Source organism: Rissa tridactyla, chromosome 3 (genome assembly GCF_028500815.1).
Source record: "Rissa tridactyla isolate bRisTri1 chromosome 3, bRisTri1.patW.cur.20221130, whole genome shotgun sequence".
NCBI classification, from domain to species: domain Eukaryota; kingdom Metazoa; phylum Chordata; class Aves; order Charadriiformes; family Laridae; genus Rissa; species Rissa tridactyla.
In genome coordinates this window covers 102,920,534-102,936,697 of record NC_071468.1, presented here as the reverse complement: position 1 = coordinate 102,936,697, position 16,164 = coordinate 102,920,534, and the positions used below count along the sequence as shown (strand labels likewise).

Genomic DNA, 16,164 nt, shown 5'->3' with positions numbered 1-16,164 from the left:
TATCACAGCAAATTTACTGCTAAGTAGCCTTCTTCAGTTTTTCCATTCCTTCATGTGTATGCTTCTACAGTTTCTTTCTAAAAGTCCCACTTTTTCTTTTCCCCCTAAATTGCCATTTCCACGTAGGTATGTCAGATCCATGTGAGGCTCATAAAATTCATACCCCACAGCTAAATCTCGGCAGAGTAAACCTAGCTGATATCCTGAAAGCAAACCTGAGATACTGAACACAGACAGGGCTCAGTAGTTAGTCTCCTTCATTCAAAAACAGCATGGAAGGATGAAGGTGAGAGGGAAAGTAAGCAACAAGGAATATAACTGACAGCCTGTATTTGCGGCAATTGTCTTTGGAGGGAAACTGTGTTTCTGCGTTTAACATTAGAAATCACCTGAGAAAAATAAATAAAGCAAATACCACCAGATATAATGCCAGAAGCATTAAGAATGCTTGTTCAGTTAGCTTCCTCCACATACCAGGAAATACAGTACTTTCTTGCACTGCAACAGTTTCCTTCTACTTCCAACAGTCTTTAAAGACAGCAAGAGTCAAAACTTGCAATGAATGCACAAATGAGACATCTAAAATCAATATAGAAAGCAGTTTTGATTTGGGTATATCAGTACCACTAAAAGGCTCACACTTGGAAACAGATGCATTAATGTAGGAGAGAAGATTTTTTTTTGACACTTCCTTTTAGTTAAGTCTACTATTTCCCTACTCCAAAGTTACGCTTTTTCATTCAACATATGGCCATTACGGGACCCTTCCCATTCAATCTGTGAGGCACATCCTTCATCTAAAATAGCATACTTTATTCCACTAAGCTGCGTATATACTAAACACATGATGAAATTTAAAAAGTCTAAATCCCCTTTGGTTCTGATCCAGTGAGAGCGAACAAAGCCCAAACAGTGATTTAGCTGCCCAGCTTCTAGTGGACTGCTTTAGGATGAAATTAAGCACTGTTTTGACTGTACTGACTACTTGACAGATCTCCATCAAGTACAGCTGGAATTCAGACATGTAGCACCCATATGTGCAAATCAAATTTCATCCTAAATGTCTGCAATACTAGATCTGAGTTTGCTGTTCCAACCCTACTTGTGTTACAGTATCATCCAATAAAGCTTCAGTAAACTTATTAAAGAAAATATTATATAGAAGCTATGCTACTAAATCTCACTCACATGATGTTTTGAAAGGTAGAAATATCAGCATTAACAAAAATTATAATGTCTAATATGTATACACAAAACACAGACAGCAACACAACAATATTTTTTTTAAAAAGAAACTGTGCTTGCTTTTGTGGAATATTTTTTTTTTCTAATACCAGTTGTATGTATATAGAATTCTGTGTTATAATTTATGTATTTAAATTCAAATTGAGGATGAACATATACTGTAGTGGGTTATATATAATACAATTTTTTCAGTAGGCTTGTAAGTAGATTTTGCACATTATATTAAAATATACACACTCTTTTGTTTTTGAAATGTATTTAAGACTGTACAGAATCAAAGCTACACTGGAAGTCTTGTACAAGATTTTAGGACACTGAAAGTTTAAAATCTCATCCTTATGCAGTGACAATAGCTTTCTCATAGAATTCCTTTAGTTATACTTTGTGTTCTAAATTATAATGCTTGATTATGAAAAATAAAATAAATACACAAGCCTATTTCAAAACAAGAGGGAACTTGGAATGGTATTTATTTGTTTCATAACTGAGACCTTAATAATTTCAATTCTAAACTATGTGAATCCTTTTTCAATGATGCCATAAGTCCCTAAAACTAAAGACACCGTTCCAGTAAATGGAAAAATAAAGAAGTTTAAATTTAAATGTAAATTTTCACATTTACGTATGGCACAAAATTCAGTTTTAACACTATGTGAAGGTCAAAAGAGCATACAAAATTGTGCTTTCATTTTCAATACACCATGGGAAATCATCCTGTCAGGGAGTTATTAGTGTATTTGTACGATCTAGATGGCCCAGGATGTACAAATGAGTCAATTCTAAATTCACAATGACCTTTTCTTCCACTCTATTAAATCTAACCTGAGACTTATGAAATAACAAGAATTGAGTAAATCACTAGCACAAGCCTGTACATTGCCAAGAACATACAAAAGTTTAGTGAAAGTAGTTCTTAGATCTACATATTTTTGGTGATTAGGATCTCTGCAACCCAAAACTCTTTGAGTAAGAGAGGGTAAGTTCTACAGATAAAAATCAAGACTATGGCAGCACTCTGGTAATCTCCGCAGAGACATGATATATGGTGCTCAGCAAGAGCTTTCCTCCCCAGTCAGAGTTTAGTGTTAGACTACAGGCGCTGTAGATGTCAGACATGCTGACAAACATTCTATTACTTGTGGCAGGATGGTCTGAACAGCCACTCAGAGGGAGAGGAGCCCTGTCTGTATTGAAGCTATTTATGGACAGACTTCCTAAAAAACACTCTACTATTAAATAATGTAACACAATAATGTCATCTAACTGGAGCAAACTTGCCCATTGAAACAAAGCTTCTGAATCCATTGCAAATTATTACATATGCATAAGCTACTTACATAGAAGTAATAATCTGAGGAAGACGGGAATGTCACTAATGGATGAGATCTGAGCTACCACAAACTTTGGCCAAATCCATGAATCAGCAATATAATCTCACTCCAAAAAAAAAAAAAAAGCATATTATCATATGCTACTTAGTAAGACTACTCTTTTAGAGCATATTGAGCATATTGCAAGAAAGAATTATCTTAAAAGAAATTACCTCAAAATCAACCTTAACATTATGTGGATTCCCTAGCTGTGAAATTGGGAAAGTTTTCCTGAATAAGAATGTTCTCCTGAAGTTTCCCAGCTATGTGTTTGAAAGGCAATAAATCAGAAATACCATCGTATGTCTTCAATTATGGCAACTTCAGTGAATACCTTTTTTTGTAAAGAAGAAAGCTCTTAGGCCCAAACAGATACTTAATGTCTATGGTTTATACTGTGGAGAAAGTACATTCTTCAGAAAAACAAACAAACAAACAAACAAACCCCAATTGGAACACACTCTTTATTTACCAGGTCATTAAACTTAGAACTATTGCAGCCCATGGCAATCAGTCAATGGCAATCTGCAATCAGTCAGGAAAATATTGTGCAAAACAACGCATCACTGCTGAAACACCACCACACCTTGCCCTCCTACAGACACTGGAGTTGAAAACTGGAGCCCTTGCATCTAGCAATGTTACCAAAATAGCGAAAGCAGCAGGAAATCCAAGGCAGTAAGTCTTATGAAGAAACTCACAGCCTGGAGAATGAATTGAAACAGTAAGAGATAGACGTGTGCTTAGAACATACTGAAAAGATTGTACTAACAGCAAGAAAGAGATAAAGACAACTGAAAAACAGTACAAAGTAACTGATTCTAAAAAGTTGAGAAACTGCATAACAGAACAACTAAAACAATGTAGAGTTACCAAGAATTACAGCAACTATTTGCAAGTACTAAAAGTCTAATAAATGACTCAGTGGGATGCTGATCAGAAGCTACAATAGTGGGACCCAGAGGAAACAAATAAATGTTAAGAGAAGAAAATCAGCTCTTCAAAATAAGCAGAGCATTAACAGAAATACCTTTGAATAGGAGAAGAACCACGCTTAACTCAGATTTTTGTGTTGCTCGGAAAAAGGCAAATAAACATTTGAAAAACATTTAACTGAACGATCTTGATATGGTTGGTTAAAAACTGAAACTATGCTACTGTCCCCACAGGAAGTTGAAATTTGTTTTCATTTTGAATTGGCGTTAAAGACCTGCCCCCACCTGCATCAGAATGCAATATTTGGAAAATGTTATGTGCCAATTTTTTTTAATTTATTCTTTAAAATATTACAGGATATGATGTTCCATTTTTTGTGCAAGGGCACCTTTTTAACTAGACAAACTGTACTGAATGTTAGGTTAAGAGGAAACATTGTCTTATCTTGTAAAATTCTACGTGTAAACTAACCTGATGAAAGGACACAAATTCACTGCTAGAGTAAGTCAAAAGTAATTTAAACTACACAGTTAACAACATGTCATGAACTGTCTATGTTCTTGAAAAGAAAATCAAACACAGACCCTAAGCATTCTGACAAATATTTTCAAATCTAAAGGGTAAAAGAGTAGACTCCTCAATCTAATCTTAAAATCAGACCTTCAATACACAGTTCAATTTTCCAGATTTCTGTCATTCATAACTCCAACAAAAGCCAGGGATGAAAATCTGCACAACTTTCAGCACATCTTAAAATCAATTCATTATTTTAGAAACCTGGAAATTATTTCTGTAATTGATTTTTTAAAGTTCACAGGTTTCAAAATGCTAGCAAGATATTTTTCTTTAGAAAGAAGTATGAAAAAGGTTCCATTTCAGTCAGATAGTCTGTAAAGTAATAGCATTTTCTGCCATATCTTTTACTATCTGAAAGGATATGTGTTACCTCTAGATTCAGATAGAAGCCCCAATATCAGCTGTGTGTTGATACACGCTGATAAAGATAACGTAGACTTTATGTGAAAGCAACTTGAGGATACTGTAAGCCTTAAAGATGTTTGACTTTAAGACTTCACAATCACAATCACCATGGTCTTAAAGCACATACCCATCTTTCCAAGATACATGAAGTTAAGAAAATAATCTTCCTCTGTTGCACTGCTAGACAAATCCAAGATTAATAAAAATTCCCTATTGCCTGTCTTGTCCGGAACTAAAAGACATAAAGCTCCACCTCTTTTTCTTACCTTGTGATTGTCAATAAATCTGTTAGCTTATCTCTTTACTTTCCACCCAGATGGATGTAGTAGTGTGGATTTTTTTCTGGGTGAAAGCTCCAAGCATTGTGCTCATACCTCTTCATTTTGAACATAACAAAAGAATTGATGTGTCTAAGCGTGCAATTCCTTCAGTGTATTCTTGTGACTGATGAACTATCAACCTGTCCACAGAATACTACTTATGAGTGTCTTTTCAAGTCCAGTGAACAAAGTAATAAGTTAATCCTCACCAAGCTCATTAAGCTCTACCCTACTAAAATCTTAAATCCATTGAGAAAGATATATTGTATAGAATGAATAGAAGTTGCGTGTTATTGTAGTAGACTAAGGTTTATTGTTTTTCACACATCTGAGCCTCCATAGAAAACATACACTGCACAGTTTAATAAATAGCACTGCACAGTCAGTACCATTTTTTGTATTATTATGGTTAAACTTTCTTGCTACCAGCAAAGACGTTACTATCTTCATTTTATTATAAATATGAAAAACAATGCTTAATTAAAATTCTTGAAAAGTCAAGGGAAGAAAAATAAAAATTAAACATTAATGGAAAAGTTTTCAATAAAGAAATCATTATGATGGCAAGACTCTTGTATTAGTAGCAATTTCTTATTTTCTTTTGATGCACTTAAATTTTCTCTTATAAAACCATGCTACATTTTTCAGAATCAAAGGGACTACACATTGCTGAATATAAATTTGAGTAGAAGCATTTGTCAGACACTTTTCATATTTTAAATGCTTGTCCATATTAAAAAATGCAATGTGATTTAATACATTCTATACAATTTAATAACTTTAAAAGTCAAAGGTCATTCAGCGACAAATAGTCACTTCTGATTGCTATACTAAATAAAATATAACAATTCAGTTTGGAACTGAAAAGAGGCCTTTCTCTTCAGAGAACACTACAGTAAAACGTTCTGCAATGTGATGGTTTTGTACTTTGGCCTGTTTTTCCTGAATACATACCTTTATTGAGGCACGGAATCTGCTTTAAGAAAAAGTGAACTCAATAGATTTTGCAAAGAAGCAGTGTTTACGTCTAAACAATATTCAATGTAAGCATGCAGCATTTCTACGGCTAAACATTTGCATTAATTTATGGTGAGATAAACATTTTTTCCTTAAGTATATCAAAAAAGTCAAGAATACAGTCTTGCAAAAAACTGCATAGGAAATAGATGCTTTGTAATGATGGAAGTACATACAGATTGCACATTCTTCAACTTACTGTAACTCATTTATTCAGCATTTCGCTACAGAAAAGTAAAATACCAGTGAAAGATTTTTTTAGTTCATTTTTTTTCCTACAGGTAGGGGGTCTCTGTCCTTTTTTGAGGAAGTAAAATGATGTTACAGAAAAACAAGTAAAAAGGCATTTCAGTACACTGCGGTGTAATAACAAAACTTAAATTATAACTACTATTTTATGCATAATTATTCAGAGTTATGTATTTAGAATCATTAACGGAAAACAGTGGCTTGAAAAGAGAAATAACGTAGGTGGTAAAACACCTAACAAGATCAGACAAAGTACTTAGATGTATGTCTGTTGTTATACTTCCAACAATAAGTATCAAGATACAACTTGAAAAATCCAATACTAACTCATTTAACAATATGTGATTTTGAATATGATTTTCTGTATTTCATTAGAAAAGTTATAAATAACTTGGAAACTTTGAAACGTATTACTCTGAGTAGACGTTTTCACAGATATTACTAATTTTTTTTTTTCTAGTGCCTGATATATTTTCTTAACACCTCTGGTCATTTTTGTGTTTAAATGAACATACACACTCGCATGTGTTAATACATTCGTGCAAATATGTATGAAATAATTTTAAGACAGATCCAAAATTCTACAGTTTAAATTGAGACAAAGAGAAAAAGCATACCTTTTCTGGATCAGTTGTGGTAATGACCCACACGCAGTGTGCATTGTCTTCATACTGAACTGGATAATTTGGTGATGTAATAATCCCACTTGGTCCACGTAAATTAGAACCACATGTTCTAGCTAAAATGATAAACAGCAAATCAGATTCTTTTGATGAGTGGTTACGTTTAAAATAAACATTATAAAATTGCCATAGAATTAATAACAACTCACTGTCGAAGTATTATTATGCTGATATATTCTATAATAATCTGCCTTTGAAGATGTTTGAGACAGACAAAAAAATCCTGGAAAATGACCTACAGAGGAAGGAAATGGGCACTTTTCAATCAGCCCAACGTTTGCATTACTTTATTATTACTTTATTCTTACTTTATGTAAATTAAATTCTCAGAATTATCATATTAATATTCCATTTAGAGAGGGATTTACCCTCTCCAATTGGATGGAGGGAGCCTTCTATGTATGAATCTAAGAAGGGCCAGTATGTGCTCTCCATGATTTCTCCATGGTTGGAGAGAAAAAAAAAGTATCACAATGGTTAACTCTATGTAACAGTATATCCTTAACATGAACTTTTGTGGTGTCTCAGGTCTTTACACCAGAGGAAATAAAATTAGAAAGAAAAAAAAGGAAAATGGTTCTAGGCAATAGCCTGAGTTTTGTAAAGCAGAGATTCAGTTGTGAAACCATCACAATTCGTCTGTCACATTCAGCAAATCTGGATAGTTAACAACTTGAAAATAAACTACTTCATGAATTAAGCTATCTTCCAAAGAGCATTAAGGATAGATTTTCCAAAACATTCAATCTTCTCAAAATATTTCAGTATCTCAAAGTATTTAAAAAACATTTAGACATGTAATTTCTGGTGATATCAAATGGAAATCAGAACATTTTAAAATTCCACTGACAGGTTTATGGTACTAGAGCACTTTGGCAACATGCTAAATAGTCTAGATCATACAATTTGTAAGTATTTAGATACTGTATATCTTCAAATATCTGAATCTTATAACTTATCCATATAATTCCCATTAACTTTTCACGTAATTTAGAATCCTCAGTTACCTAAGCTTCAGTACTGAAAAGAAGAATTACTCCATTCCTTAAAAACCTGGTCATTCTTTTTCTGAATATTGGATTAAAGTATCCAACATATTTCTGGTACTTTGGGGAATTTTATTTTTCATCTTTCTCTGTGGCTGCCTCCATTATGAAGAATTTCTTTACCTCACATACTTGTTGGGAGGAAGCCTGATCTTCCCCATTAATAGAAGTGTGACTGGTACAAATAGGAAAGAAGGAAACTAGAGGAAAATTACTTTCAGATTTTCTGTCCTTCTATCACAATTTGCTACCAGCACTTGGTCCTCTGTTACTATGTTAGAGACTAGTCTTTGAGAACTAAGTATAATTCTATGTCTAGATTGATTCAGCTAGAACTCAGTTTTCTGTGAAAATGTCTATCTATGTTTATGACAGAAACTGTCTTAATATCCTTCCATGAATTTCACTTAAGTCACAGACACTTCACATGGAAATCTTCCATAACGATCTGAGTAGAAGCCAAAAACCCCCCCTCGCCCACATAGGTAATTCTACCAAAGCTTCACTGACGATTATTAACAAGCTGTCTGTGCTTAACATGGAAAAAAAAGAACTAATCACGTTTAAGTATGCCACTGTATGATGCCTACTAGCAATACAGAAAGCTCAGCATATTGCTGCTGTATCAAGCAAAATGTATCATTTTAATTGCTAGAATAACAAGAGCAGATTCATAGGATATGAAATAGAGGACATTCTCATTCCAGTAACTGGTAGAGGCACTACACCTCCAGCATGCAACTAGCAGACAATTAATATTTATTAATTTATTTTCAATTCACCCTGCACAAGGTCTGCTACAGTAGGAACTAAGCCAGAGGCATGACTTTGTAGCAATAAGCTTTCGAATACAGTTTATACCTTCTCTAGCTATACACAAAGAAGAGAGGCTAGGAAAAGTCCGTCTTTCAGATCTTTTTCAGTCAAGCTGTTATTCTCTTATCGTTCTCCTATGTGGATTTTGGGGGGAAGAAAAAAAAAAAAAAGGCAGGAAAAAAAAGAAAAAAGCCAAGCAAGAGCTACAATTGAAGTTCTGCCCAGAGGCCTGTTTAGGAAATTGAGTTACTGCAAAACATTGTACAAAAATTGCCTTGTATATCACTTACAGAAAACAGAATGAATTGCTGTAAGGTTTTTGTGTGGAATTCAAGAAAACTGGGAACATTTACATCAGCACCGTTCAGTTCCCGAGGGCACTAAGAGATTTAAACTGCCCTGACCAGCCCCACCTGGGGCCTCCCACCACTCCTTGTCTGTGCGCCCAGGGGATCCATTTCAGTCTGGGCTTGGACTGTCAGTCGCTGCCTGACCAATGTCTCGGGAGCCTGCAGTTCCACCACAGCCATGCCTGTGCCTGCTCGCAGACTTTGTTGATGCTGACCCCCATCCAGGCCCTGCTGTCTCAGCCTGGCCGTGGGCTGTCCCCATCCCCAGGGAAGGGCGCCGTGCCCAAGGCTGCTCCCCGCCGGGGGCGGTGGGATGGGCCCTGCCTTTCAGGCCTGGCCCTGAGCTGCCACCTCAGGTGGACCCCGCAGCTCCCGGGCCCCAGGGATCCACCAGCCCCTCCTGTGCCCTTTCATGTAAGGTCATTACAAGGATATTGTTTAATGTAAATAATGAAGGAACTTGCCGACAGTAAGGTGGTTCCTCTCACTATTGGTCGATTCATAAATTCTGAACTCTGTTGGTCACCATTCTGGGGTAAATGCAAAGTTCAGCTTCTTCAGTAAGTCTCAGAGGCTTGAAGTCATTAAGCCCAGAGTAGTTGCATGTAGTTTATCAGCTTTTCCACTTAAAGTTGATGATTAATTAGAAAATGTGATAAATAGTCCTTTGTATTGTGTGTTTTATTATTAAATACATGGTGTGAGTGCCTTGAATATTGGCATCTTGAAGGTCAGAAAGGGGTTTAGGTAGAATATGGACTACAAATAAAACTTTTATCTTTCACTTCGGGCCACCCACAAAAGTGCACCACGTGCAATGTTGTAACATTGAACCCCAATTATACACCATTCAGCCTAAACAATGTTAATCTGTGTTTAGAAAAAAACAAGTAACTTTTAGAGACTGGCTGTCTTGACCCTCAGACTGTTGTGAAATTTTAGCTCCAGTTACGTTGGAGGAAAGGATCTTCTTTTTCCAACTGAGGTTTTAATGGAAGTATAGAACTAATTTATCCTATTTTGTTAGAAGTTTACTGGAGGGAGTAAAGCATAATAGAGATATTTGCAGATAATAAATTGGAAGGAACAGCAAACACTAGTAATAACACACAGATAATTCAGCAGCAAATAGCCCCTTTCCGCTGAGCATTATTTTTACCTTGCATAGATTACTTCAGCTCATTTCTGCAACGTATTAGCAAACAAGAATAAATTCAGGAGACAAAAAAAAAAAAAAAAACACCAAAGAAGAGTGAACAGTGGAGTTGCACTGACACGTTATTCTGCAGTAGTGTGAATCCAAATACTTGAGAAGATATATTTAGATTTTTCATTTAGATAAACTGAGCTACAGAGACACGAATCACAGTTGTTTTGCTGCTCTGAAAAGAGTAGGAGGTATGAATTTTATTTATTTCTTTTTTACTATGTTTTAGATTGTCTAGCCTTTACATGGATGTGCCCATGTAATATTACCCATGTTACATACAGCTTGTAATAATTTATCCAAGAGTCGCCTTTATAGACTTTTTTATTAGGCCTGACTGGAATAGAGTTAACTTTCTTCATAGCAGCTTGTATGGTGCCTTTGTTTAGAGCTGTAACTAGAATAGTGTTGATAACACACCAGTGTTTTGGCTATTGCCGAGCAGTGCTTGCACAACATCAAAGCCTTCTCTGTTTCTCATGCTGCCCCGACAGCAAGTAGGCTGGGGGTGGGCAAGAAGCTGGGAGGGAACACAGCCAGGACAGCTGACGCCAACGGATTAAAGGGATATCCCATACCATATGACAGCATGGTCAGCAATAAAAGCTCAGGACAAGGAGGAGGAAGTGGGCACGTTCATGGTTATAGGTTTGTTTTCCCAAGCGATCATCACTTGTGCTGACATCCTGCTTTCCAGAAAATGGCTAAATAGCTGCCCACTAATTGGAAGTAGTTAATAAAATCCTTATTTTGCTTTGGTCGCATGCACAGCTTGTCTTCATTTATTAAATTGTGTTGATGTCCACCCACGAGTTTTCAGCTTTTGCTCTGACAGATCTCTCCCCCATCCCACTGGGGGCAAGTGAGCAGGCGGCTGGGCAAGTATTTAGCTGCTGACTGGGGTCAACCCACCACAACTGTTTACACTCTTTAATGAAGAAAGCATAATTTGCAAGTGTATCACACATGTAGTTACACAAGTTGAAAAATCTATTCTGGCAAGAGGATATTTTTTTTTTCCTTTTGGTATCGTGAAATAACTAGGTAATGAAACTTTCTTTTATAAATATATGAGTTTTATATAAGTGAGATTAGGCTTTAGCTCACTCTTGAACAAGCAAAAGTTTAGGTCTGGGTGTTGCAAATCCTTACCTTCACAGTCTCTCTATCATTTGCTGCCCTTGTAACTGGCATTCAATGTAAGATTTTGTGAGTGCAAGAAGCATCTCTTTGATCTACCTCAAAATGATAAATAAAGTATAAAAACCAATTTGTCTCATTGCTTTTTTCTTTTCTTTTATTTTTTCCTTTTTTTTTTTTTTCTAATTAATGATGATGGGTTTTCATGTTTCCCTATCCTGGCTAGGTTGTCTCATTCTAGGAGGACATAAGGCAAGTGCATTTCTAGGGTAAAGACTTTAACATGCACAATCCAAATGGGCAATACACTTTAATCTTTCCACTGAGAAGAAGCTCTGTACATAGATATATATTCTTTATTTTTCCTATATACCTCAGTTCTGGAGTAGTTTGAGAGCATTTAAATATTTTTCTGCGCTTTTTTTACAGGCAGTAGATTGCAACGGAAAAACATACACACATACAAAAAGCCACCTCCCCCTCTTTTCCTTAAAAGCAGGGAGAGGAACTTACTAATTGTCTCAAAGCATAATGAGAAAACATTTAGAAAAGAAGTCAGAAGGTTAGGCCATTTGTAAGGTTGAGCACAATAGATGAAAGAGAAGGGAATTTACCAAAAAATGAGGACTATGGAAATATTTGGGACTGGCAGGAACACAGTATGATTGTGAGGAGCTCCTATTTAGGAATTTAATAAGAAAAGTTAAACCTAAACCTAACTACCTAGTTCTACTTAAAATATGTTTAACATGACAAAAAGAAGATTAAGAAAAATGAAAACTATAAAAAGGAAATTAGCTCCCTAAATTGATACTGTTTCTGCATCTTTGCTTGTGTGCTTCAAGATACAGAAAGATCTTTGGACATATGAAAACATATATGTTTACACACACACATAAATATATAAATTATTTTTTTTATATATATATATATAAAAATACATATATATATATGGTTTGTTGCTTTGTTTTGAACAACATTTCATTGCATTTCTAAACAGAAATTATAAATTACCCTTCAAAACGTCACGAAAAATTCCAAAGAATAGCACCTACCTCTGCAAATTGGCCTGTGGTCGCTCCAGGCAGCCAGTGTATCTGTCACTCTCTGACAAGTGATGCTCTTAGAACCTTGCAGAACATAATTATCTTCACAGGAAAACTGTACACTTGCACCCACCCTGGGATAAAAATGTGAGGAAGAGGGAAACAATTAAAACGTATTTTAAATATCAACCTCCCCAAACAAATGTAAATGTCACCAAATGACAAAATATTTCTAGGTCCAAACAAAGATTTTAGGGTGGCAAATTCTACTCCATCATTACTATATTCACAAAAAATCAACTTATACTATAGGCAACAGGTCTACTATTTAGTTTGTCCACCTTTTACAGAATAAGGCCAGAAATATAAAGTAATTGTGATACTAAGTGTCATCTTTTAAACTATGACTTCGATGAATGCATAGAGAGATATATTTTTTAAGAAAATATATAATCACGATTGTTTCAGGCAACAAAATTAACTTCAGGAATAATTTCAACCTCTCCAGATTCTCTTAAAGCAATTAGGGTAATTTGTCAACATGTAGGACCAGGAAATACTAATTTCAGTAATTGTAATAATTCATTAAATATTCCTGACCTTACTGAAATATCCTGTTAAAAATTATGCTAAATGATAAATTTTATTAGGACAGAAATTTGACTGTTTCACTTGTGACTTTGGAATTTGTCTCTTTGGAGTGATTTGTAACTTTATTCTTTTTTTTTTTCTGAACAATGTTGACCAACATTTATGAAGAATTAAAAAACCGTATATAGTTACTGTGTATCTCAAAAAGAGCTTTCCTAAACAGTATTTACATTTCTGCTTCCATTTATTATTTCTGACATTCTTTGTTCCCCATCACAATCAATGGGTATTGTTGTTAGCTTTCTTGCACATTTAAATCTGTATCTGGTAATCCCATGTAGTGAACTAAGTGATCTTGATAAAGCAGATTTCTCAGTTTGGTCTTTCTAAGTCATTGAGTCCTAAACATCAGGGGATTGCTAGATGGCACTTAGAAAGCTTAGTGCTTAAAATTGTGCTGTGGACAATAGCAAATAACCTCATTCACTAACATCCAGCTCACTCCTACCCTTCAAGGAAAGTATTCTACTATTTTCTCAGAGGATCTCACAAAGACAACTATATTGTTTATCATTATTATCATAGAACCATAGAATAGTTTGGGTTGGAAGGGACCTTTAAAGGTCATCTAGTCCAATCTCTCCTGCAATGAGCAGGGACATCTTCAATTAGATCAGGTTGCTCAGAGCCCTGTCAATGTTGCCAGGATGGGGCATCTACCACCTCTCTGGGCAACCTGTTCCAATGTTTCACCACTCTCATTGCAAAAAATTTCTTCCTTATATCTAGTCAGGATCTCCCCTCTTTCAGTTTAAAACCATTATGCTTTTTCCTAGTGCAACAGGCCCTGCTAAAAAGTTTGTCCCCATCTTTCTTATAAGCTCCCTTTAAGTACTTAAAGGCTGCTATAAGGTCTCCCCAGAGCCTTCTCTTCTCCAGGCTGAACAATCACAACTCTCTCAGCCTGTCCTCATAGCAGAGGTGATGCAGCCCTCTGATCATCTTCACAGGCCTTCTCTGAACCCAATACAAAAGGTCCATCCATGTCTTTCCTGTGCTGAGGGCTCCAGAGCTGGACGCAGTACTCCAGGTGGGGTCTCACCAGAGCAGAGTAGAGGGGCAGAATCACCTCCCTCAACCTGCTGGCCGCACTTCTTTTGATGCAGCCCAGGATACAGCTGGCCTTCTGGGCTGCAAGTGCACATTGTTGGCTCATGTCCAGCTTTTCATCCACCAGTACCCTCAAGTCCTTCTCAGCAGGGCTGCTCTCAATCCCTTCATGCCCCAGCCTGTATTAATACCAGGGATTGCCCCGACCCAGGTGCAGGACCCTGCAGAAAATTTTGCTGTCACAAATCACCTCCCTTTCTTCCATGTGCCAATGGAATCAATGAAGAAATTCAATAATTTGGACATTGCTTAGAGGATGAGGACTTTTATTGTAGACTGTGTGGCCCAGGTGCATGCCCTCCGCTAAGATGCTTATTTAGATAGATTATCTGGAAAGAGAAAATCCTCCAGTGACTCAGCTCACCAAGGATTCTCAGCATCCACTGTTCTCTTAAACACCTGAAGTTATATGATTTCATTCAGATATTTGCAATGTGTGTATTATACAACTATAAACATTTCATTATTAACCAGTTACTTACAGAAACTTTTAATTTCCTTCACATGTATTATAGTGGGACAGTTCGTACCTCCATTCAGCAGCATTTAGAACCTTTCAATACTTTTTTCCTGTTTTTTTGTAAGCCTTGATAGAATTAAGATTATATTAAAAGTATTTTCTGGAAAGTACCGGTTGTCAGACTCATGGCATAAACCTGATTTCTCACAATAGGTGCTTCAAAAAGGTTGGATCTTAACTCATATTAAAGCAGACTTAGCATATATTCTAGCCACGCATACACCGTGTCCAGAACTATCTCAGTCATTCTGGTCAAACCTATGACTGCTCTTCTGTAGCCTAGCTGAAGTTTAATTAGAATTCTTGAAATGACTTTCAAAAGATTCTACTTGTCAATGCCTATAGCTGGCGTTCAGGTTTCTCTCCACCTCAAGTTCTAACACTAAGGAGCTTCTGAGTACTTCGTTTTCCTACCTTGCTCTTTAATTTGACATTTTTGCTAGATTTTTTGTTTGTTTTTAATATGTTTTAGTCAGCATATTTATTTTGTGTCACTTAGTTCGTGATCAAACTTTTCAAAAGGTGATATCCACTGTGTAAAATATATCAAGTTCACATTATTAATCCTTAGATATAAACTATTTCCAGAGCTTTGGAAAAAAATTACAATATACTGTATAGAATAATAGTGAAACAAGTTGAATCATCATAAATATACAGATTAAATTACTGTGTAACGCTTTCTGTATCCATTTACAATAATTATTTTTTTTAATATTGCTGTAATGATGAAAACCCAGTCTAACCATAAAATCCTTCACTTACTGCATCAGAAATCAGAATATTTGAAACACTGGAACAGGTTGCCGAAAGAGGTGGCAGATGCCCCATGCCTGGAAACATTCAAGGTCCGGTTGGACTACATGACTTTGAAGGTCCAACCCAAACTATTCTATGATTCTATTCTATGATTCTGATTGAAGTTTTCCATTAAAAAGGGGGCATCCTTTTAAAGCCATATTTTAACTTATTTGATCTGTGATTTCAAAGGAAATTATTACTTCACTTAATTTACAATTGTTAACCACGAATGGTTTTAATTTCTGTTTTTCACTTCTTTACCTCCCCAGTCACTGAGCAAATTATAGAATCATAGAATTGCTGAGGTTGGGAGGGACCTTTAAGATCATCAAGTCCAACCATTAACCTACCCTGACAAAAGCCACTTCTAAACCATGTCCCTAAGTGCCCCATCTACCCTTTTTTTAAACACCTCCAGGGATGGTGAATCCACCACCTCCCTGGGCAGCCTATTCCAATGTTTAATAACCCTTTCAGTGAAAAAATGTTTCCTAATATCCAATCTAAACCTCCCCTGACATAACTTGAACCCGTTCCCTCTCGTCCTATCACTTGTCACCAGGGAGGTCAGCCCCCATCTCTCTACAACCTCCTTTCAGGTAGCTGTAGAGGGTGATGAGGTCTCCCCTCAGCCTCCTCTTCTCCAGGCTAAACAACCCCAGCTCCCTCAGTCGGT

At 36.1% G+C, this 16,164-nt stretch overlaps 1 protein-coding gene across 1 annotated transcript in view; it reads right to left on the bottom strand.

The window, feature by feature from the left end:
• CSMD1 (CUB and Sushi multiple domains 1) overlaps positions 1 to 16,164 on the bottom strand; it is a 1,189,318-nt gene that overhangs the window by 368,710 nt on the left and 804,444 nt on the right. Inside the window, exons 9-10 of the mRNA XM_054196719.1 lie at positions 12,416 to 12,540; positions 6,736 to 6,857 (exon numbers count right to left, since the gene is read on the bottom strand). Coding sequence (XP_054052694.1) covers positions 6,736 to 6,857; positions 12,416 to 12,540 — 247 coding nt within the window. The remainder of the gene's footprint in view (positions 1 to 6,735; positions 6,858 to 12,415; positions 12,541 to 16,164) is intronic.